The 19,901-nt window shown below is 51.7% G+C and overlaps 3 protein-coding genes across 9 annotated transcripts; 1 reads left to right on the plus strand and 2 right to left on the minus strand.

The window, feature by feature from the left end:
* Window positions 1–2,909: 2,909 nt before the first annotated feature.
* TIMM17B (translocase of inner mitochondrial membrane 17B) lies at window positions 2,910–7,144 on the minus strand. The gene is made up of 6 exons (XM_019714351.2): window positions 6,988–7,144; window positions 6,050–6,149; window positions 4,543–4,606; window positions 3,593–3,721; window positions 3,400–3,510; window positions 2,910–3,283 (listed from the first exon to the last, which is right to left on the minus strand). Exons 1-6 carry the CDS (start codon window positions 7,011–7,013, stop codon window positions 3,195–3,197), a joined length of 519 nt encoding a protein of 172 aa, XP_019569910.1. The 5' UTR covers window positions 7,014–7,144; the 3' UTR covers window positions 2,910–3,194.
* A 60-nt stretch (window positions 7,145–7,204) lies between these two features.
* PQBP1 (polyglutamine binding protein 1) lies at window positions 7,205–10,899 on the plus strand. Of its 6 annotated transcripts, none has more exons than XM_019714349.2 (7): window positions 7,205–7,342; window positions 7,753–7,837; window positions 9,308–9,419; window positions 9,642–9,757; window positions 9,952–10,242; window positions 10,474–10,537; window positions 10,702–10,899. In XM_019714349.2, the coding sequence occupies exons 2-7, from the start codon at window positions 7,771–7,773 to the stop codon at window positions 10,856–10,858; spliced, it is 807 nt and encodes a 268-aa protein (XP_019569908.1). In that variant the 5' UTR covers window positions 7,205–7,342; window positions 7,753–7,770; the 3' UTR covers window positions 10,859–10,899. The 6 variants fall into 6 exon arrangements, with proteins under 6 accessions (XP_019569908.1, XP_019569909.1, XP_019569905.1 ...); XM_019714350.2 differs by having other exon boundaries at window positions 9,645–9,757; XM_019714346.2 differs by lacking the exon at window positions 7,205–7,342 and adding an exon at window positions 7,409–7,561 and having other exon boundaries at window positions 9,645–9,757.
* A 52-nt stretch (window positions 10,900–10,951) lies between these two features.
* Window positions 10,952–18,699, minus strand: SLC35A2 (solute carrier family 35 member A2). 2 transcript variants are annotated; one of them, XM_019714356.2, is made up of 5 exons: window positions 18,567–18,699; window positions 16,896–17,078; window positions 14,197–14,348; window positions 12,557–13,299; window positions 10,952–11,259 (listed from the first exon to the last, which is right to left on the minus strand). In XM_019714356.2, the coding sequence occupies exons 1-5, from the start codon at window positions 18,661–18,663 to the stop codon at window positions 11,232–11,234; spliced, it is 1,203 nt and encodes a 400-aa protein (XP_019569915.1). In that variant the 5' UTR covers window positions 18,664–18,699; the 3' UTR covers window positions 10,952–11,231. The 2 variants fall into 2 exon arrangements, with proteins under 2 accessions (XP_019569915.1, XP_019569916.2); XM_019714357.2 differs by having other exon boundaries at window positions 10,992–11,259; window positions 12,557–12,709.
* Between the last annotated feature and the right edge of the window lie 1,202 nt (window positions 18,700–19,901).

Consider the following 19,901-nt stretch of genomic DNA (forward strand, 5'->3'; position numbering starts at 1 on the left):
TGCCTCTCTGACTCTCCCCATCTCCATCTCTATCTCCCCGCTTTCATTCTTTTCCCTTCTTTGTTTGTACTGCTTTTTCTCTTCCTTAGTATCTCTCTCTGCATCTCTCTCTTCTTTGATGTCATTGTAAACTCAGACTTCTTTCTTTTGACATGTCTTTCTCTCTGCCTGTGTTTGATTTCCCCTCTCATCCTCTTAGGGCCTCTGCCTGAGGAAATGGATAGGGTTATTCCCTCACCCCACTGTCCGGGCTGGAGCCCCTGTTCTACCCTAATTCTGTCAACCTCTGTAACCCTCCTCATCCACCAAATATGCCCACCTCTCGCCACGTGGACAGGTGGATGGCAAAGCCAGAGGCCACAGGGAGAGCCACCAGCCGGGGAGATCAAAGGAGAGAAATGGAGAAGGACTGAGATCAAGACAGACTGAGGAGGCTCAGGCCAGGCAGAAGCAGGGAAGAAGACAGGAAGGGAGAAACTGAGAGCAGTTGAAATCCTTGTTGGAAGCAGATGGAATTAGAGATGAGAGTGAGAGAGAGAGAGGATGCAAGGATGCAGGTCGGCATCTCTTTGCCTGAGGCCTCTCAGCTGGTGTGTAAGTGGGCAGGCAGCCTGAGGAGGCCTGGCCTGACGGCCCTCAGGCAGTGCAGCCCGGCCAGCTCACAACTACACTGCCATCTCGCCTTCTCTACTGCGTCTGCCTCCATCTGACGCAATTCTTCTTGCATCCCTACCTGTATTTCTGACCCTCACACAGCATCTTGTTTCTTACTGTCTCTGCCCTGTCTCCTTGCCTCTGTGTCTCTTCATTTATCCTGTTTGTCTCTTTCTACGTCTCCATTAGTAGCTCTGTCTCCCTCTGTACATGTCTCTCAGTTTCCATTTCTCTCTTCATTTCTGTTTCTGCCTCACTCCTGCCTTCTCCCGGTCTCCGCAATCCCTGCCCCAGGAAACCACCCGGGGTCTGAGCCCGCATCCTCTCCGTTTGGTAAGAGAATAGAGCCCGCATCCTCTCCTTTTGGTAAGAGAATAGAGCCCGCCCTTCGGTGAGGGGGCGGGGCCGGAGGACCAAGTTCCAGCGCGGGAGACCTGAACCACGCCGGGCGCCCCAGCCACCACTAGCAGCCGGGTGACCCCACAGACACCAGGCTTAACACGGAGCCTTACCCCATTGCTCGACACCTCTCACCGGAAGCCCAGAGCCTCGGGTTCTAAACCCAGTGTTGGCCGCGCCCTCCTCCCCTTGTCCCGCCGGTCAGAGGCCTTAGAAGTTAGAACGTAAGGACCTGCACATCACCATGAATCGCTTCATGGTCCGGCGGGTTCAACCGTCTTCCAGACTTAGGATGCTGAACCGAGTTGCAGGGACAGGAGAGGAGCAGAACGCCTGGGGTTTGGAGGTACCTGAGGGGCGGAGCCTGAACCTAGGAAAGGGCGGTGCCTGAAGATGCAAAGAGGTCTAATGGCTACTGAGGGAGGTGAGGCTGCAGAGCTAAGGGACCTGTGCAGGTGGAGCCCATTTAGAGGGGAGCAGGGAGATAAAGTAGGGCCTATGGGCCTCTGAGGAACTGGGTCGATACAGTATAACGGAGGCAGGGCCTGCAGAAGTCTTAATGGGAAGGGCTGAGGGGCGGAGCCTGAAGGCGCTAGTGTCTGGGAATCACAGCAGCCTGAAGCGGGTGGAGCCTGTGGACTATTGGAAGGGAAAGACTTGGAGGAGCCAAACGGAACGGTGTTTGACAGGAGCAGGGTGGGATCTGGAAATTCGGGGGGAGGGGGGATGAGGCCTGGAGGTGAGGAAGGGTGGGCCTTAGATGTACAGAAGGGACTGGACCCAAGGAAGTGGCCCAGAAACACAAGGGTTGCAGCTTGGGATACCCTGGGACAGGCCTGGGTGTGGAGCGGAGTTTGAGGCTGGAGTCCTGCAAAGGCATTGAGAGCTGTGTGCACGGTGTCTGCTACCCCCACCCTGTCCTTCCCAGAGCCTTCACTCGGGTCGTTGGGCTCCACCTGGCATTGAGTCAATCCAGCAGGCAGTGTTGCTGTTCTGCTACCTCTGAGGACCACCAGATCCCGCTGAAGTCTTGGGAGGCCCTGGGACTCAGCATTTGCACCCCCCAGAAAGCGACTTTGTGTAAGAGAGGGCATTTCCACCTCTGTGCCATAGCTTGCACAAAAGGGCCAGTTTTTGTCTCCCATGAGGCCATTTGCACTGGAGCACTTGCACCCAGTGGAGACAATGTTTGCCCCATACATGTAGGGGTCCACACGGAAGAGAGAGCATTTGAGGCCGATGTCCATCCACAAAAATCACTTTCCCGTAATTCCCCCACCCCAGAATGAAAACTCATTTCTGGTTATTTTGTGGTTGCCCTTAAAAAAATACAATGCTGAACATCACAGAGGAGAAGTATCTCTGTGGTGCAGGAGACTGATGCAGGGCACCTTCTTCAAAGAAGCCTGGTCTCCCTGACCCCTACTTTCATCCCAGGTCCATGGGGAGGCCACATGGAGGAGGATTATCTTCATACCAGTAGAGTGACCGGTATCCAGAATGAGAGAGTGCATTCTGAGGTCAGATTTCCTAGCGTTGGCAATGGGGACTTTGGGGGAGGAATCAGGGGTGCGACATGCAGAACCACCCTGTCCACCCCAACAATCCTGTGTTCCCCCATTTCTTTCCCAAGCCTGTGCCTCTGTCTGCTTATGATTCATCACTTGGCCCTCAGACACACTTATTCATGTACCTATTCTCATCCTGATTCATTCCCTTTCCTGCTCATTCATCCCACATTACTAGATCCCACTCTCTGTGGGACTCCAAATCCTAGGTTTCTGAGTCCCTGATGCGGGCTCTGCCCCTTGTCTTAAGGAGAGGCTCCCATAGCTGGCTCAAGGAGTACATCCATAGGCATTTCAAAACTGGCTTTAAATACTCATCAGGGTGCCAAAGGAAGGGGCTGGGGTGAGATACATATGAATGTGGGGCTGGGGTGCCCTGAGAGAAGGGGACCCGTCCATCAGGGCAGCTGGGGTGCCCCACGCCCACCCTGGGACAAGGGAGCAGAGAGAGAAGAGAGGCCCTCTCCGGGGGGTCCCAGGGCCAACTGGGAGCCAGCCCTCCCTTCGAGGTAGATCATCGGGGAGGGAACCTAGGAGGCGCTCCCATGGTGGTGGCGACAGGCGGTCACTTCCTCAGTGATACTGCTGATAGCTGGGGTAGCCTGGGGCCTGGGTACTCTCCTTAGGGGGCAGCTGGCTGGGGTCCTCCAGGAACGGGGGTGCTGAAAAGGAAAGAATCAGGTACAGGTAAGCAGAGGTGGCTAGGCAGAGGATTTCCCTTGTCCCTGACCAGTGTCGCCAGGTACTCACTGCCAGGTACTCACTGCCAGGTACTCACCGTTGCGGAACTGCTGGGCAGTGTAGCGAGTGAGGAGGATGCCAACACCCTCGATGAGCGCCAACAGGATGCCCCCCATCATTGCTGAGCCCACCATGGCCAATGGGCCACCTGGAAGAGTGAGGAGGCAGGGAGAGGTGAGGGCCGGCAGAACAGGGTGGAGGGGGCTAGGGCCAGGGCTGGGGGTACTCACTGCGGGCAGCCAGCACAGCCCCAGTCAACGCTCCACTGGTGATGGAGTTCCAGGGATCTTCCTTGCCCCGCAGCCGCACCAGGCCGCAGTCGATGGTGGAGAACAGGCCCCCCCACACCGCAAAGCTACCTACAGGGGGACAGAGGCCTAATTAGTGTCCTAGGGAAATCCCAAGAATCCACAGCTCAGAGACTGGGGACTCCCAAGGCCTGAAGGCTATGGCAAAAAGGAAAAAAAAAAAGGGAGAAAACCCAGATACAAAGGGAGAGAGCAAACTCCTAGGGGATATTCCCCACATCTGTCCCTATGGTAGCTCCTCTTCAAGCTGTCTCTTCTTCTTAGGGAGGTGAAAGTGTTTACACTCCCTTCTTCTTCATAGGAAGGTGACAAGTGTTTATAAGCACATTTACCTTCCATATGGCTTTTAACTTTGATCTTCATAACTACCACATAGAGTTGGAGTTCTGATCTTGGTTTCAGCAAGAAGGTAACAGGTTAGGAAAGCCAGTTAACAATGATAGTTAAAATGTTTACTGAGGCCTTACTTATTGTGTGCCAGGACCTGACCTAGGCACTGCTTGTTATTTGACTTCTGAAATTTTAAATTAGTTAGTATTATTAAAGTGCTTAGCAGAGCAACCGGCACTCAGTAAGTGCTACGTAAATTACATACATTACAAAATGACTGGGGTGGTTACTACTATCGTCATTCCCGTTACAGATGAGGTTCGGAGAGATTAGAGTCCAAGGTCACAAATCAGGGAAGAGCCCGAGTCTAGACTTAAAACTCCAGAACTCGGCCATATTAAATTGTTGGGAAACATTACTCCCCGAGGAAGTCCCAGGCAGAGTTGGGGCTCAAACCTGGACCCCCAACTTGTGGTCTAGACCCAAAGGAGTGACCACTGCCAACTTTGCCATCACATCTCCTGTCTCCCCAAGCTTCTCACCTCCAATCTGGGGGGCTCGGATCCTCACAGCGTTGACACTACCTCTCAATCGGTGCTGAATCCCCTAGGGAACGTGAGGAGGAAGGGTGTCAGAGGAGGGCTGAGGCCACTGGCAGACAGGGCCTTTAGCTTTGCAGAGGAAAGGGGGTGGGAGTCCTGTTAGGAGTATCAGAGGTAGAGATGTAGAGCAGTGGCCAAGAACTAGGGAGCTGGTTATTATCCCAACCTAGGTGTTCTCAGAGCTGGGTTGAGTTTCCATCCATCAAAGACTGAGCCCCTATGGGCCAGGTACCATGCTGCATGCAGGGACACAGCAGTGTACAAGGTAGACCTGGCCCCTGCCCTCTCAGAGTTCCCATTACAGTGGGAGAGACAGATCCTGAGTAAGGGTACAGATAAACAAGACAACTTCAGACAGCAATACATACCCTAGAGGAAATAGGATGAAGAGATATGATAGCAGCTGAGGGGTAAGGAAAGATCTCTTTAATGAGGGGTCATTTGTGCTGAGACCTTGAGGATGAGAGAAACTTGGGCAAAGATACAGGAAAGAGTGGTAGGAGTTGAGGGGAGGGACAGGGCCAGATATATAAATTGCAGAGACCCTGGCAAATGGGTGGCATTCAAAATGACACTTGCTGAGCTCTCCCAGGAGGGGGTGTCAGAGAAGGAGACAGAACTGATTATGTTAAATTAAAAGCATTTTCTTAACTTTAAGGCTGTCCTGCTTCTGCCAGTTAAACTGTTACTTCCCTCTATCCAGGTTTCTGACCCAGAATCTGCCTGTAGGTAAAATTCATCTAGCTTTACACACACATATATGACTTGGTGATATGGATGGAAAGGGAGCTCTGAAATAAATCTAATGGAACGTAACCTCAATGGGTGATCTCACTGATCAGGGCTGTAGCTTCCCTAGTAAAAGGTTATCTCTGCATTAAGCAAGCACTGTCCGTTGTTTATCTAGGATAACACACCTTTGAAATGTCTCTTTTTCAGACCCCTGAGGAAGTGTAACCACCCACAAGAGAATAATCTTGTTAACTATCCTGTAATCCAATCATAGAGATTTCCCTGCCTTGCTTTCTCCCACATTCATGTAATCTTTATATTCCCCACTAACTCCAAATGTATAAAATTGAAAACTGTCATTCTGGGAAGCATTTTTCTGTCTGTTGAGATCTTGCTTCCAGACGTATTCTCTGTTGGGCTCAAATAAACTCTCATACATTTTTTTCTACGGGTTTGGACGTTCTTATGTCGACAGTGATGACTGTTTTCACAGCACAGCATTTCCAGAGGCACTCCAGTTGAGGGGTGAGGGACAGTGGACATGTTTGCAGTTCCCCAAAACCCCAGATCCGGGAGCCAGGCCAGGCACACAGTAAGTGAGCAGGCACCAGAATGATTAAGTGTATGTGACTGGCAGCTCCCAGCAGTTTTCAGAGCAGTACCCTGTGCTGGCAGGGCAGGATCCCCACACCACCCAGAGAAGGCCAGGACTCACGACGGGGGCATTTCTGAAGCCCTTGATGGCCTGGAAGACTCCACCACCGATGACACCCATAGTGAAGGCTCCACCGCAGTCATCGACAATTCGCCATGGGCTGCAAGTGTGAAGGGGAGGATGGGGTTAATGTGAGCCCTCCTATGCTATGTCACGTGGATTCTTTCAACTGGGAGGAACCACGTCACCCAAATGGGAAGTAGCACTTCAGAGAATAGATTATCCCCCCCCCATTTAAGCAAGGAATAGTGCAAAAAGGGGAAAATTAGTCTTTGCCCTCTCCGCCCCTTCCCTCTGCAGCCAACCAAGGAATCAGTCAACACTTTACTATCAAAGATTAAATGAATCGATGCACGCAGAGTTGGCACTTTATAATAATCCCTCAGAAGTGTTAACTGTGTTAACTAGCTAGTATTATTAAAGCAGGACGGGTCGCACCCCGCTTCTCCGACAACGAACACGTCGAAGCAAGCCCCGCCCGCTTCCCTCTCTTTTAACCACGCACAACTGGGAAAAACCAAGAGCAGACTGTGGGGAGGATCCAGCACCTCCTCCTTGCTCACAATAGGCTCATCCAGGCCCCGCCCCCCTCACTAAAGGGAGCTGGGAAAAACCACGCATGGTAGCTCTGGGGATTTCCGCTCAACACCTCATCACCCCCCCGGCGGAAATGGATTCGACCAGTGTGTCTATTTTCGTTAACAAAGGCGCTGAGAGATACGGACACGGGAAACGTGGAGTTGTTCTCCAGGCACACGGTTGTGGTCCCTCTTAACGGAGCCCAAGTGGGAGGGAACAAATGGAGGAGAGAAGGAGACAACTAAACGTCTCCCGATTCTGGGCTGTGGCGCTCTGGGGCCGGTGCCTCCCCCGCCCGCCTCCCACAGCTGGCCGTGATGCCGCAGCGACACTCCCGAGGCCTGTGCCCATCGCCGTACCAGGGCTCCCGAGCGTACTCCTCCATGGCGCCAGCGTCCGGCCCGTGCAATCTGCCTAAACCCAGGCTAGGCCACGCCCACACCGTAAACGCACACAGAGCCGAGCTTTACACCTATCCCAGAACTAGATTGGGTTGCTGCGCCGTAGGTCAGGCCAATGACGCACTCTCATTGGCTACCCAGGTTGCGTCATCTGTTCACCGCGGCGTACTCTCCCAGTTAGTTCAAGTCTCAGGGAGAGAGTAGCTGTTTCTGTTCTTTGGGAGAAGAGAATAGTGACATCCTGGTGATCGTAGCAGCGAGGACAGTGAGGCGGCCAGTCTGACAGCCTTCTGCTACCCGAGTGACTGTATTGGTAATGTCCGGGAGCATGCATTTTTTGGAGCTGAGGGAGGTGCTCCACTGTGCACCCCCATCCCAGCGCTTTGGTTCCGCCCACCCAGCAGTCTTTGGGGGATGTTGGGTGCACCCATTTCTGGGGCGCAGGGAAGTCGCTTTTGGCTCCTTCAGCAGTAGTTGGAATCTGGGCCTGGGAGAGGAATTGGGTGGTGGAGCATCGGTCCTGGAGAGGAGGGTTGGTGAGGGTTTGGGTGATTTTTCTACCTATCTCTTCCACCTTTTAGCGCAGCTTCCTTCTGCCCAGCTACTGATGGAGGTGGAGAGGTGGGAGTCCAGATGAGTACATGCTGCCGGGACGCGCTTGGTTATAGGATCCAGATTCGAATTTTCACCTGAGTTGTTCTGGTCTTGTCCTTCTGTCCCTAGGTCTGTTTGTTACTCACTATGCCGCTGCCCGTTGCGCTGCAGACCCGGTTGGCCAAGAGAGGCATTCTCAAACATCTGGAGCCCGGTGAGAGAGCTAAAGAGCAGATGCCAGGCTTGACAGACACTTTGTTGTTGATACTGCCACTTGATAGCCAGCATGGGCCCACTGTGCACCAAGCAGTGGAGTGGGGGGAGGGGCCGCAGGGGAGATAGACATCTCATCCTTAATATTGACAAGTAGGCCCCACATACCTATTTGGGCCTACTGTATGCCAGGTTCAATCTATCCATCAATCCATGAAGTGATTACAAAGTGTCTAATAGTAAGGATAGCTGTCACCTACTACAGTCTTCTGTGCACTGAGGACAGTGGCGGATGTCAATAATGTATTATTTACCATACGGATAGATAACATTTTTCAGACCTACTGTGGTGCCAGGTATTATGCTGGTGATGTATATGTTATTGTTCACCATATCGATAGCTGGCATGTATTTTGGCGTACACATTATGGTTAACAGTGTAAAATAATGATAGGATCTATCATTTAGGCCTACTTGCTGCTGCTGCTGCTATTTATACTTTATTGTCAATGATAGTAAAAGCAGGCATCTATTTGGGGCTATAGTGTGCCAGGAAAATACATCTTATTTCTACCTTAATGAAAAGTGACATTATAAGCCTAATGTATGCTGGGCAGAAATCTTGTGGTTAATGTTACTAATGATTATTGATATTTAAGCCTATTGGGTGCTAGGCCCTGTGCTGATGGTATTTATTTTATTAACAATACCAATGAATTTGTACGCTTGCAATCTATGTAACTTTACTAACAATTGTCACCCCAATAAACTTTAATAAAAAAAACACAACATACCGATGATTATAGCTGACCTCTTTGGGGCCTACAGTATGACTGCTGTTGCTGACATATAAATTTCAGTGTTAGTTATATCCACAGCTGAAATCTGTGATAGGCCTACTGAGAGGGCCGGGTACTGAGCTGACAATATATACCTTTTTTGTTCTATTGATATTAACCGACAACTGTATGCATCAGGCCTCAGGAACTGAATAGATTCAGAGCAGTGTTGGGATAAATTCCTTGCTATCCAAATTCTTGTTACTCAAAATACAGGAGTCCGAAATCCCACATTTGCCAAGCTTGGGAGCTTCCGGACTTATTTCAGATAAACCCCTTGCTGTTGAAACTCATTTTATCCAAATAGATTTGGATAGTGTGCTGTTACGTACTCCCTGAACTCAGAAACTGAATGACTATGGATACATGTTTTGATGAATCCCTATCTAAACCCTTCAACTAGATAGACTTGGGTAACAGTATCTCTTATCTGAACCCAGGAACGGGACAGATTTAGGTGCACATTAAGTCTACTGTTCAGATGCTTGGAGTTGGAGTATGAGCAATATGTGCCACGGCCAGTGAGATCTGGCACACACACGTGTGTCCGTGTGAATGCACGTCTTTCCAGACGAGAACAGTAGGATGAGAATCCCTGACCCTTACTGCTCTCCTCCTCCCCGTCCTGGCAGAACCGGAGGAAGAGATCATTGCCGAGGACTATGACGACGATCCGGTGGACTACGAGGCCACCCGGTTGGAGGGCCTGCCACCAAGCTGGTATAAGGTGTTCGACCCTTCCTGGTGAGCTTGGGGACCTGGGGGAGAGGAGAAGCTAACTGCTGACTTCACCTTTCCTGTGCTGTCTCTGGCACTGGGGTGAATGGAGGGGCATGGGAAGATATCTGGGGGTTCTCCCTGGGGGATCCTGACATGGGGCAGATATAGGTAGAGATTGGGGAGCAGGAGTTGAGGAGACCAGGAGAGGATATCTGTGCTGACACTCCTTCCTTCCTCACTGCCAAGCAGCGGGCTCCCTTACTACTGGAATGTGGACACAGACCTCGTGTCCTGGCTCTCCCCACATGATCCCAACTCCGTCGTTACCAAATCTTCCAAGAAGCTCAGGAGCAGTAATGCAGGTGAGTGGGCAGGTCCAAGGATGCCTCGAGTGCTTCCAGCAGTTCTGAGAGAGGGCTCAGTAAATGACAGTGGTTCCAGAGGGGCAGGTGAGACTGTCAGGCCCAGCCCCAAGCAGGAGAGGCTGTCAAAAGCAGAAGCTACTGGGTTCAGGGGTGGGAGGAGGAAGGTCACTTCAAGGTTCTTATGTCCCCAGACACTGAGGAGAAGTTGGACCGGAGCCATGAGAAATTGGACAGGAGCCACGAGAAATTGGACAGGAGCCACGAGAAGTCGGACCGGGGCCACGAGAAGTCGGACCGGGTCCATGAGAAGTCGGACAGAGACCGAGAGCGTGGCTATGACAAGGTGGACAGAGAGCGAGAGCGAGAGCGGGACCGGGAGCGGGACCGAGACCGTGGGTATGACAAGGTGGACCGGGAAGAGGGCAAAGATCGGCGCCACCATCGCCGGGAGGAGCTGGCTCCCTACCCCAAGAGCAAGAAGGGTAAGCTGAGCAGAGTCGGGACTGGGGTGAGGCAGTAAGGCGCGGGGGGCGCATGGTATACGGAAGCCCTCACTTCCTTTTATGCAAGTGCCTGAATCTGCATGGCCTGGTGGAAGGTGCTGTGGCCGTGGCAGCTGTGGGCTCCATATCTTCCTGGGGTGGGGGAAGCTCGGTGGTCAGGGGCTCGTTGTGCCTCCATTGAAGACCTTGTTCTGCCACCTCCCTCCACAGTTGCAAGCCGGAAGGATGATGAGTTAGATCCCATGGACCCCAGCTCATACTCGGATGCACCCCGGTAAGTGACACACTCCCTCGCAAGCCCTTTTCTTTCCTCGACTCACTGCACCAGTGACCATTCCTTTCTTCCCATCCCTTTCCCCCGCTTGTCAGTTGTTTGCTGGGTGGGGGGTACCTACCACATCCTACATTCCCACCCCCTGACTCTCTGTCACCCCCCAGGGGCACGTGGTCAACAGGACTCCCCAAGCGGAATGAGGCGAAGACTGGTGCCGACACGACAGCTGCAGGACCCCTCTTCCAGCAGCGCCCCTACCCATCCCCAGGGGCTGTGCTCCGGGCCAATGCTGAGGCTTCCCGAACCAAGCAGCAAGACTGAACCCCTGTGCGTTTCTAATAAAAGATTCTCGTGGATCTCAAGGCCAGAGTGCTTCCTTCTTTCAGAGTTTTGAGGTTTCCCAACCCAAGGCGGCAAGATGCAAAACACATTTTATTTGCAAAAACTCACCTAAGAAATACTGTGAGGGCGGCAGGGACCTGGGGGCGGCACGGGCTGGAGGCCGAGGTGGGTCCTTGATGGGGCCCTCCTTACCAGAGTTTAGTCTTGTCAGCCCTGTGGGGGGTGGGGGGTGGGGACAGGTGGGTCGGTGTCTGCCTCCCCCCACCCCTAATACTGATCAGAGAGTTTGGTCCTGGCTGGGCCAGGGCAAGAAGGGAGAACGAGGCCAGGCCAGCGTCTTCAATCCCAGCGGCTACGAACCCTTCACCTTGGTGAGCAACCTGTGGTAGGAATGGGGAGGAAAGAAAAACACAGAAAGCTGGGGTGGGCTGGCAGGTGGGTGTCCTGAGCAAGTGAAGGCAACAGTAGTGAGGCTGGCAGTCTTGGGGTTAGTAACAGAGCCCATGCAGAGAGGGCGGGTCCTCTGGGTCAGAAAGCTACACGTGGACTAAATAAATACAACATCTTTATTTGGCATTGGGTATCCTGACATTTGTTCATTACAGTTCCTTAGAAAACAAACCCAAAAGTCAGAACACATTGATCAAAAATAAAGATCCAATGGCCCTATTTACACAAAGAGCCCAGGCATTTCCCATGTGCATGTGCGCACACACGCGTGCACACACCCTGGGAGACAGTTAAGGGGTTAATAAGCTTTGGGAGGTACAAGGGGGCAGGATCCATATTTCAGCAACTTTAAGACACCCACCCTCATGAAGTAAGGGTCCCTCATTTAGCTAGTGGGGCAGCAAGAGTGTGATTGGCAGCTTTATTTTTCCCTTCAGGATGTCTCAGGAAAGAACCCTTCACCTGGCAACTGACATTGTCTTAGATTCAGTGAGATACAGCCACTTCAAGGACCTCTCTCCCTGCTTTTCCCACACCCTGGATCACAAATTATCCGAATACACCACAAATGCCCAAACCACTAAAAAACCAAATAGTCCCTGCTTCTGGAAAGGGCTGATGCAAAAATGTCAGCTCTCGACCCCTGCTCCCTCCCTGGGTGCTCACAAGAGGCCCATTTTTCAAGGGTCTTAGTGTCAGGGAAGCTGCCTGAAGGCCACAAAAAGACCGAGCTGCTAACGTGATCCAGTGTGATTGTGAGGGAGAAGGCCTCGAGCTATGGCAAACAGAACCCCACAGGTAGGCATCAGTCACTACTAAAAGAGTTGTAGGATTTTTGTCCACTTTGTCCTTACAAAGCTGGAGGGATTTCTGGGAGGGATTCTCCCAGGCATGACGACCTCTCCGGCTGAGGGGGGGCAGACAGAAAGGCTTTGAATGACAATACCCGTAACCTGGTCCTCAAAGGGGTTAGACTGGGGCAGAGGAAGCAGCTCTAAAAACCCCTCCAGGGGAGGGGGGACCAGCCTACAAGGAAGGGTTCATGTGATGCCCGCCCAGCTCCATGCCCTTCCAGAAGTCTCAATGACCTGGGAGAAAAGACTTCCAACCCCCAGAGGAGCCAGGCCCCAGTGGCAACTTGGGTCCTCCAGATGCCCAACACCCTCCATCCAGCCCCCCACCCTGTCTCCCCCCACCGCCGCCAGCCCTCACTTCACCAGCACTGACTTTGGCAGAAAGGGCTCCGTGCTGAGGTCTCCACGGTGGGAAGACAGCTGTGGCGGCGGCGGCTGCCCTGGAGGCTGCTGGTGAGTGCAGGGCCCGGAGGTGGAGGCAGAGGTGGAAGCAGAGGCTATGGCTTTGGCTGTACCTCGGGGAAGGCTGTAGAGGTAGACGGCACCGATGACCAGCCCAGCACCAAGGGCAAACAACGGGTCCACATGAAAGCCGAAGAGGCGGATGGAGGCAACAGTGGACAGCACGATGGACAGGGAGGTGGCAAAGCCCTTGAGGATGTTGTCGGCGTACTTGACAACCACAGCCACCAGTAACCCACCAAAGGCCTGGTTGAGCACCACACCCCAGACAGCAGGCGTGTACCCGAAAAAGAAGCCGCGGCGGGCCACAGCGGTGCCCTCAGCCCACCAGAGCCCCGCCAGGCCCAGTGCCGTGCCGAAGAGGCCCAGCTGCAGGTTGCGCAGCCACACGGAGCCTGAACTGCCCTTTAGGATCTTCTCAAAGTAGACACCTGCAAAGCCTGAAGAGAGGCAGGAGGCCACGACAGCCGCCAGGCCCGCCCCGGGGTTCTGATCCAGCGGCCGTGGGCCCCCGCCACCGGCTTGCTGTGCCTGGACAATGGCGACGCCCATGAAGAGTAGCAGCAGGGAGGCCCACTGCAGCCGGGAAAGGCTTCGGTTCAGCATGAGCACGGAGAACAGGGCTGTGGTCAGGATCTTCAGCTGGTACGTCACCTGCGAGTGGCATGTGGAAGGCACTGAGGGCTGCCCTTGACCCCCAACATGTGCGCATGGGGGACAGGGTGGGGTAGATGACAATAAAAACAGCAAAAATATCCAGCCACTGGCCACTGACTGAGATGCAGTTAAACAGCTCTGAGGTTGCCTCCCAGAAGGTACACAGGAGGGTGGCTGGGCCACACCTAAGCTCACATCCCAACCCCATTTCCTGGCTGTGTGATGAAGGGAGAAGCACTTCCCTGTCTGAGCCCGACATCATCTGCCCTAAACTATGGCTGGTGTGTGTGAGACACCTCACACAGTAGGGGATGAATGAATGGCAGACATCATGAGGAGGGAGGTCTTGATCAACACTCGTTGATACGAATAAGTCAGCCATACAATGTGAGCAAACACGTACACAGCACTTACTATGTACCAGGTGTGGTCTAAGCACTTCACATGAATTCGTTCTTTTAATCCTCATGTATGAAGTGGGCACTACTGTAAAATGCAATTTAAAGATGAGACACTAAGGCACAGAGAGATTAAGTGACTTGCCCAATATCACACAGCTGGAAAGTAGCAGAGCTGGGATAAACCCAGGCAGCCGGGCCCCAGAATCCAGGCTCTTTAACCATTTCACAAGGCTGTCTGCAAATAGCCTAAAGCTTATCTATAGCCAAGCAAGGGCTCTTCCCTGGCGTTATGTCTTTTAATCATTCCAGCACCTCAGTGAGTAGCTATGACCATTTCCATTCCCATTTCCCACAGATGAGGAAAAAAAGGTTGGGGAGCTCCAAGGACATTCCAAAGGTGACACAGCTCCTGCTCTCTGCGCCCCGCCCCCCACATCCTACACCCCCCCATCCCAGCCAGTTCCTCCAGGGCTATGCCGGGCTTGGGGCTCACCTGGAAAGTGGCAGCTGGCAGGTTAGAGATGGCAACATACTGGAGGTTATTCTGTAAGGTGTAGATGAGAGAGGGCACTGCAAGCTTGAGTGTGTCCACATACTGCACCAGGACGGCCTCGTGGAGGAAGAGGACCAGATGCTTCACGTTACCTTGGTGGGGGGAGGAGAGCCCTTCTTAGCACCGACTACCAAAGATGGGGATCCTCTGAGGACCAGGACTGGGCCTGGTTCTGTGTCTCCCCCACTACAATCTGACTCCGAGGGCTAGAATGAGGTCTGTGCTCTCAGTTTCCCTGAAGTACAAGCACATCTCCGGTAGGCCTTTCAGATACTCAGTTGAGCGGACACAGAAGTCCATTAACACTGGACTTCACACCATGTCTGAGAATCACAGACCATATCTCATTCATCTGAGAGCCTACCATCCTGGCACAGAGCACCATTTAGGGCAAGCACTCGGTACACATTTGTACAATGAACTCCTCAGCATTACCTAGGAGCTTGTGAAGTAGAAGCCCTAGGAGTGAGGGTGGAAGGCTGTTTACAAAACAGACGGGAACTTTTAGACTGACCTGTAGACTTATCCTAGCTCCTTACTGGCCCACAAACTGCTCAAGGGGCCTCTCCCACTTGACTGCATCTTCCTGTCAGCCCTACACACACTAAGCAGTTGCCCCTGCCACATGGAAGAATACAGGCTTGATTATTAAGCAGCAAGTCTAGTTAGGACCTGCTCCAATCCATAAACGAGAATACGTTCCTACATAATAAGGCATTTGCAAAGCCCACCCCACTTTTTTTGAAGTTCAGTGTCGCTCCTCAGGGAAAACCCCACACCCATTGCACAAGATTATGGCAGGAATTCCTGCTGATGCTCATTCACAAAACCGTCCTTGCCCTTCATGATATTAATCCCAGGAGTAATTATCAACGTCTGCCCCTCTGCCCAAGTTCACCGGGCCCAGGGGTTTGGGTGTTGAAAAATTTCCAGGTGTTAGAAAGGTAACATGGTATATATACTATATATTTCACATAACACACCCCACATACATGGGGCTACACACCATAATCAAGCACATTCATATTCCCACCAAAGGAGAAAAAAAGACAAAACACAAATATACAAATACCCCCACATCGGATCAGCCCAAGTTTTACCAGCAAACTAACTCAGGAAAAAGAAACACGGGGGTGGGGTTGAAATTGTAGAGAAGAGATGAAAGCCTGTGATTAAATGTGCAGCTATTTGTTTCTCCCCATCTAAAATATCAGCCCTATGAGGGCAAAACACATGTCTGCACTGCCAACATGCCCACCTGCACAGCCAAAGCAGGGCTGGCCATGCAGTGTTCACTCAAAAGTATCTCAGAAACAGTCAGGAACAGAGCAGGTGGGGTCCCTAAACTGCTGCCTCCTGGAGCCCTGGAACTATTGAGTGGGTAAGAACGTCTTGTTCAATGTAAGTGCTGAGGGTACAGCCACATGCAAGGCCTTTATAGAGAAACACACGCTAAGGCAGCATTTTAAAGGCCTTCACTAGGCAGCATTTTAAAGGCCTTCAGGGCCTTTACATTAGTAGATAAACCCAACCTACAGGGAATACAGACGACAGAAGAACATGTTAAATAATACTACAGGGAGGCAGACAGCAAAATCCAGGTTACCCCAAGTCTGTAAGACAAAGGACCTGCTTTCTTGAACAAATTAACTAGAGAGGAAAAAAGAGTTGGAGGGAAACCTAGAGGTGGACAGACCCAGAAGACATCAACCAGTTACAAACACTGACCTTGATGTAAACTCAATTCAGACAAATTTTTAAAAATGTTTATGACATTTGAGAAATCACTACAAAATTTGGACATTAACTGGATATTTGGTTATGTTGTTAACTTTTAAAATTATTGTTAATTTTTTTGATGTATAATTTTTAGTTATTGCAGTTTTTTTAATATACCAAAATACATATTCAAGATAATAAGGGTGGATTTACTTCAAAATAATACTTCACACAGGACATAGGTCAGGTCCCTGAGTACCATGTTTCATTCAATGTTGTTGCTTTATAATGTTGATGAGATGCCTAGAAACTTAACTCTCATTTGTATGAATTAGCCTATGGTAAAACTGGTTTTGTTTAATGTTTCATTTAAAGTCTCATTACTTATTGATGATTGATGACATTAATGGAGGGCTTACTGTACTTCAGCATCGTAAGGTGGGGGGATAATAGGCAGACATAGATTGGCAGAGTGGATAATCACTGACGAAGTTTAATGGCAGAGTGGCCATGAGTTGATAATTGTTGGATCGGGGTGATAGGGACATGGGTATTTTACTATTTTATTATTTTCTCCGATTTTGTGTTTGAAATTCTTCATAATGAAAAGTTTTTAAAGAGAAATACATAAATCACCATGTAAGGGTCACCTGCTACTTATGGGCACAGACTGTCTCCCTTGTACAGTCCCCTCAGGCCAGCTCCCAGGGTGGTTGGGGTGTAAAAGTGTGGGTGCAGCTACTCAGAGCTGGAGGGACAAAGCAGCTTAGCTGCGCTTACATACTCCCCAGGCCGTTTCACAGACAGAGATACTCCAACAGCAAACCCTCCATGTGGATTCGGGTACACACACACACACACACACACCACGCAGAGTCCCACCCACCGACTCCAGTGCAGCACCCTTCCCTGGCTCGTACCCCTCTTCTGTGCGAAGAGCAGCAGCAGGCAGGTGAGACCTTTGAGCACTTCGGCCATGACCACAGCAGTGGTGGCAAAGAAGCGGTCCCCAGGCAGCGTGCGGGTGTAGCGGATGCTAAGGATGAGGGAGGCATTCTGGACCACCAGCACGGCCAGGGATATGTATTTGAGGCGCCGGTGAGCTGTGGGGAATGGAAGGAGCAAGGGGGAAGAGGGTCAGAAGCTGTCGGGGTACAGCCACACCACCACCTTCCCCTCTTTTCTCAAGCAGGATCCGCCTAACCACCACAGCTTCCTCCGTCTGTCTGTCCAGCCTGTCCCAAACAGGGTCTGACTCCTCCTGCTTCCACCGCCTCAGTCAGAGGAAGAAGAGCCGGAAAGAGAGAAGTAGGCGGGGCCCATACCTGGAATCCTTGCTGATGTGTCAGGAAATGGCTGGAGAAGGCCCTGTCTCCCGGGGACAGAATATCAACTACATTCTTATTGAGTGCTTACTATGTGCCAATCGCTGGGCTCAGGGATTTATATGGATTACCTCAATAGACCCTAACATCTCTCTCATCTCCTAAGGAACTATAAGGATTCCCATTTTATGGAAGAGCAAATCGAAGATTTAGATGAAATGTTGCTTCTATTTAATGAGGGGTTGTCCCATGTGAAGTATGATACCCCAATACAGGGAATGAGAGCACTGTATAGGGCACGTCCACCCCCTAAGAAACGGTCTTTCCCCCACTTCCCCCCACCTAAATTATTCCATTCCCTCACACTCAGAATGGTCTCTCCAACCTCTCCTTCCTATGATGACTGATTCCTTCTGACCCCAAACGACCTAGCAAATATAAGAAATGATTCCCACACTTTCCCAAGGACTGAACCACATGTCAGCAGTGGTTACTTCACCAAGAGTGGCCTAGTTCCCTCAATGATATAAGGAGGTATTTCCCTACACTACACATGGTCCAGTACTCCAACCATCGCATCCTACCTGCAGCCAAGGAACTACTACTACTTGTTCTACTCACACAGTGAACTCTCCTGGTAAGGAAGGGCGGCACCCTCAGAACGTCCCTTCTCCCACTCCCACATACAATGAACTATACCTCCATTTGGAGGGGACCCCCAGGACGGTCTTTTCCCCATGTAATGAAGGACATCCTTATCCTCAATGGACTGAGTCATATAAGGAAGGACCCGCCTCACCCTAACTCTCAATAGCCCGCCCGTTTACAAGAAAGAAACCACCACCCTTAGAACAGCCTCTCCCTTCTATAAAGAACTCTTCCACACTCAGAATGACTTCTTTCTTCTGTAAAGAGAAACTCTACCACCCTCGGAATGGTCTCTCCCTTCTATAAGGAAAGACACCCCTCCCCCCAGAATGGTCTTAGTGATCCTAGCCTCCCCAAAAGGAATTATCCCCCTAAACTCAGAATGGTCTCTAGTCTCCATGAGAGACCTCCCATCACCCTCAGAATGGTCTTTTCCCCACCAACACACTCACAATGGTCTGTTCCGTCCTTCCCTCACCCTCACCCCCAACCCGGCCACCCCCACATAGGTCGGTCCATATGGATGCTCCCTCTCGCCTCAGTGAGGAACCTTCCGGACCCCCTCAGCGATCCTGACTAGCTCCCCGCCGCCGACCGCTCGGCCATAGCCTGTCTCACCCGCACTCACGGTCCCAGGCTCCAACGCCCCCGCCCCCGCGGAGACCGCCCCTGGCCCGGCCGCCGCGGTGGAACCGCTAGACCCAACCGCTGCCATGTTGGCATCTGCCGGGCCCGTCCCCTCGGCAACAGCAGGTCACTTCCGTGTCCATCACTTCCGCTTCCGGGGTGAGGTAGGGTGAGGGATGGGCTAACCAGAGCGATGGCTTTCCCTGTGCCTTCCAGAACGCGTTATGTCACCAGCCTCGGGACTTCCAAATTTCTTCTGGATAAAAAGATCGGGCACGCGGCTGGCTCAGCCTTCCGCCGTCTCTGCACAGCCTGTTTAGCCCATTCCTGTTACTAGACCCGCCCCCATCTTCATCGATCGTTTTCCAAATCACCCGCCCATGCTGTTTCCTTGTCTCATTGGTTCGGTTGCCCCGCTGTTTCTGCACCCTCTTCTGATGGCACCGCCCTTTCCGCATCAAAACTCGTCTTTCCAGGTTGGACTGACGTTTCTTTCCTCTATCCCGGTGAGGCCCCGCCCCCTGGAGAGCCTGCGGGCATCTGGGAGGGAAGTGAGACTGAGGGAGCGTGGCAGGTGTAAGGTCAGGCAGGTAAGCTAGCGATAAAATCAGGGCAGTTTAGGATATACAAGTGAAAAGTCACTGGCGAGTTCAAAAGGCGAAGGGAGGACAAGTGAGTCACCATTGAGGATGGAAAAGTGAGAAGCAGACAGGTAAGCTAACAGCTGAGAGGCTTAGGTTAGCTTTTGAAGACAGGCCAAGAGTACAGCTGAGGTTTGGACAAGTGAAACCAAGATAGTATAGGGCAGGGCAGGTAAGTCAAGAGTTAAGGAAGGAGAGATGAATGAGCAGGTAAGACAAGGGAGAAGCAAAAAGGGCAAAACAGGTGACTTACACCCTAGGTTATTAGAAATCAAGGGGCTGGGGGGATTTCCTGTCTGCACTCTACCCTGGCCCCACCCTCCCCAGTGCCATGAAAGGGCTTTTCTTCTCCCATGGGGAAGAGATTTATTCTCTTCCTGGGGTTGGGGAAAAGGAGTTTTTTCTGGCCCTGAGCTAACCATCTGTAACTGTGGATGTGTCCCAAACATTTTCAATGTCCATCTCCAATGGAGCCCTTCTGCACATACCGGGCACTACAGGAGAGCAGGTGTGTGTGTGTGTGTGGGGGGGGGGGGTTGTCAAGTTTTTCTTTGTGGTCTTGCTTAAATGAACCCATAAAAGATCTTTAGGACAGCACCACAAGACAGTCTTCCTGAGGGTAGAAGTGAAATCCAGTCCATCTCCCTCGTCTCACATGCAGTAGATGTTCCATAAATGCCCCACA

Source organism: Rhinolophus sinicus, chromosome X (genome assembly GCF_036562045.2).
Source record: "Rhinolophus sinicus isolate RSC01 chromosome X, ASM3656204v1, whole genome shotgun sequence".
Lineage (NCBI taxonomy): Eukaryota > Metazoa > Chordata > Mammalia > Chiroptera > Rhinolophidae > Rhinolophus > Rhinolophus sinicus.

Excerpts from the sequence above, each read along its gene's own strand:
- TIMM17B (XM_019714351.2), bottom strand. The coding sequence starts at position 7,013 with ATGGAGGAGTACGCTCGGGAGCCCTG. Across the intron at positions 4,607-6,049 it reads GCTTCAGAAATGCCCCCGTC|GGGATTCAGCACCGATTGAG; the intron begins GTGAGTCCTGGC and ends CACGTTCCCTAG. Across the intron at positions 3,511-3,592 it reads GGCTGTGCTGGCTGCCCGCA|GTGGCCCATTGGCCATGGTG; the intron begins GTGAGTACCCCC and ends TCACTCTTCCAG.
- PQBP1 (XM_019714349.2), top strand. The coding sequence starts at position 7,771 with ATGCCGCTGCCCGTTGCGCTGCAGACCCGGTTGGCCAAGAGAGGCATT. Across the intron at positions 9,758-9,951 it reads GCTCAGGAGCAGTAATGCAG|ACACTGAGGAGAAGTTGGAC; the intron begins GTGAGTGGGCAG and ends TTATGTCCCCAG. Across the intron at positions 10,243-10,473 it reads CTACCCCAAGAGCAAGAAGG|TTGCAAGCCGGAAGGATGAT; the intron begins GTAAGCTGAGCA and ends CTCCCTCCACAG.
- SLC35A2 (XM_019714356.2), bottom strand. The coding sequence starts at position 18,663 with ATGGCAGCGGTTGGGTCTAGCGGTTCCACCGCGGCGGCCGGGCCAGGG. Across the intron at positions 14,349-16,895 it reads GCTCTTCGCACAGAAGAGGG|GTAACGTGAAGCATCTGGTC; the intron begins GTACGAGCCAGG and ends CCCCCCACCAAG. Across the intron at positions 11,260-12,556 it reads ACGGAGCCCTTTCTGCCAAA|GTTGCTCACCAAGGTGAAGG; the intron begins GTCAGTGCTGGT and ends TTCCTACCACAG.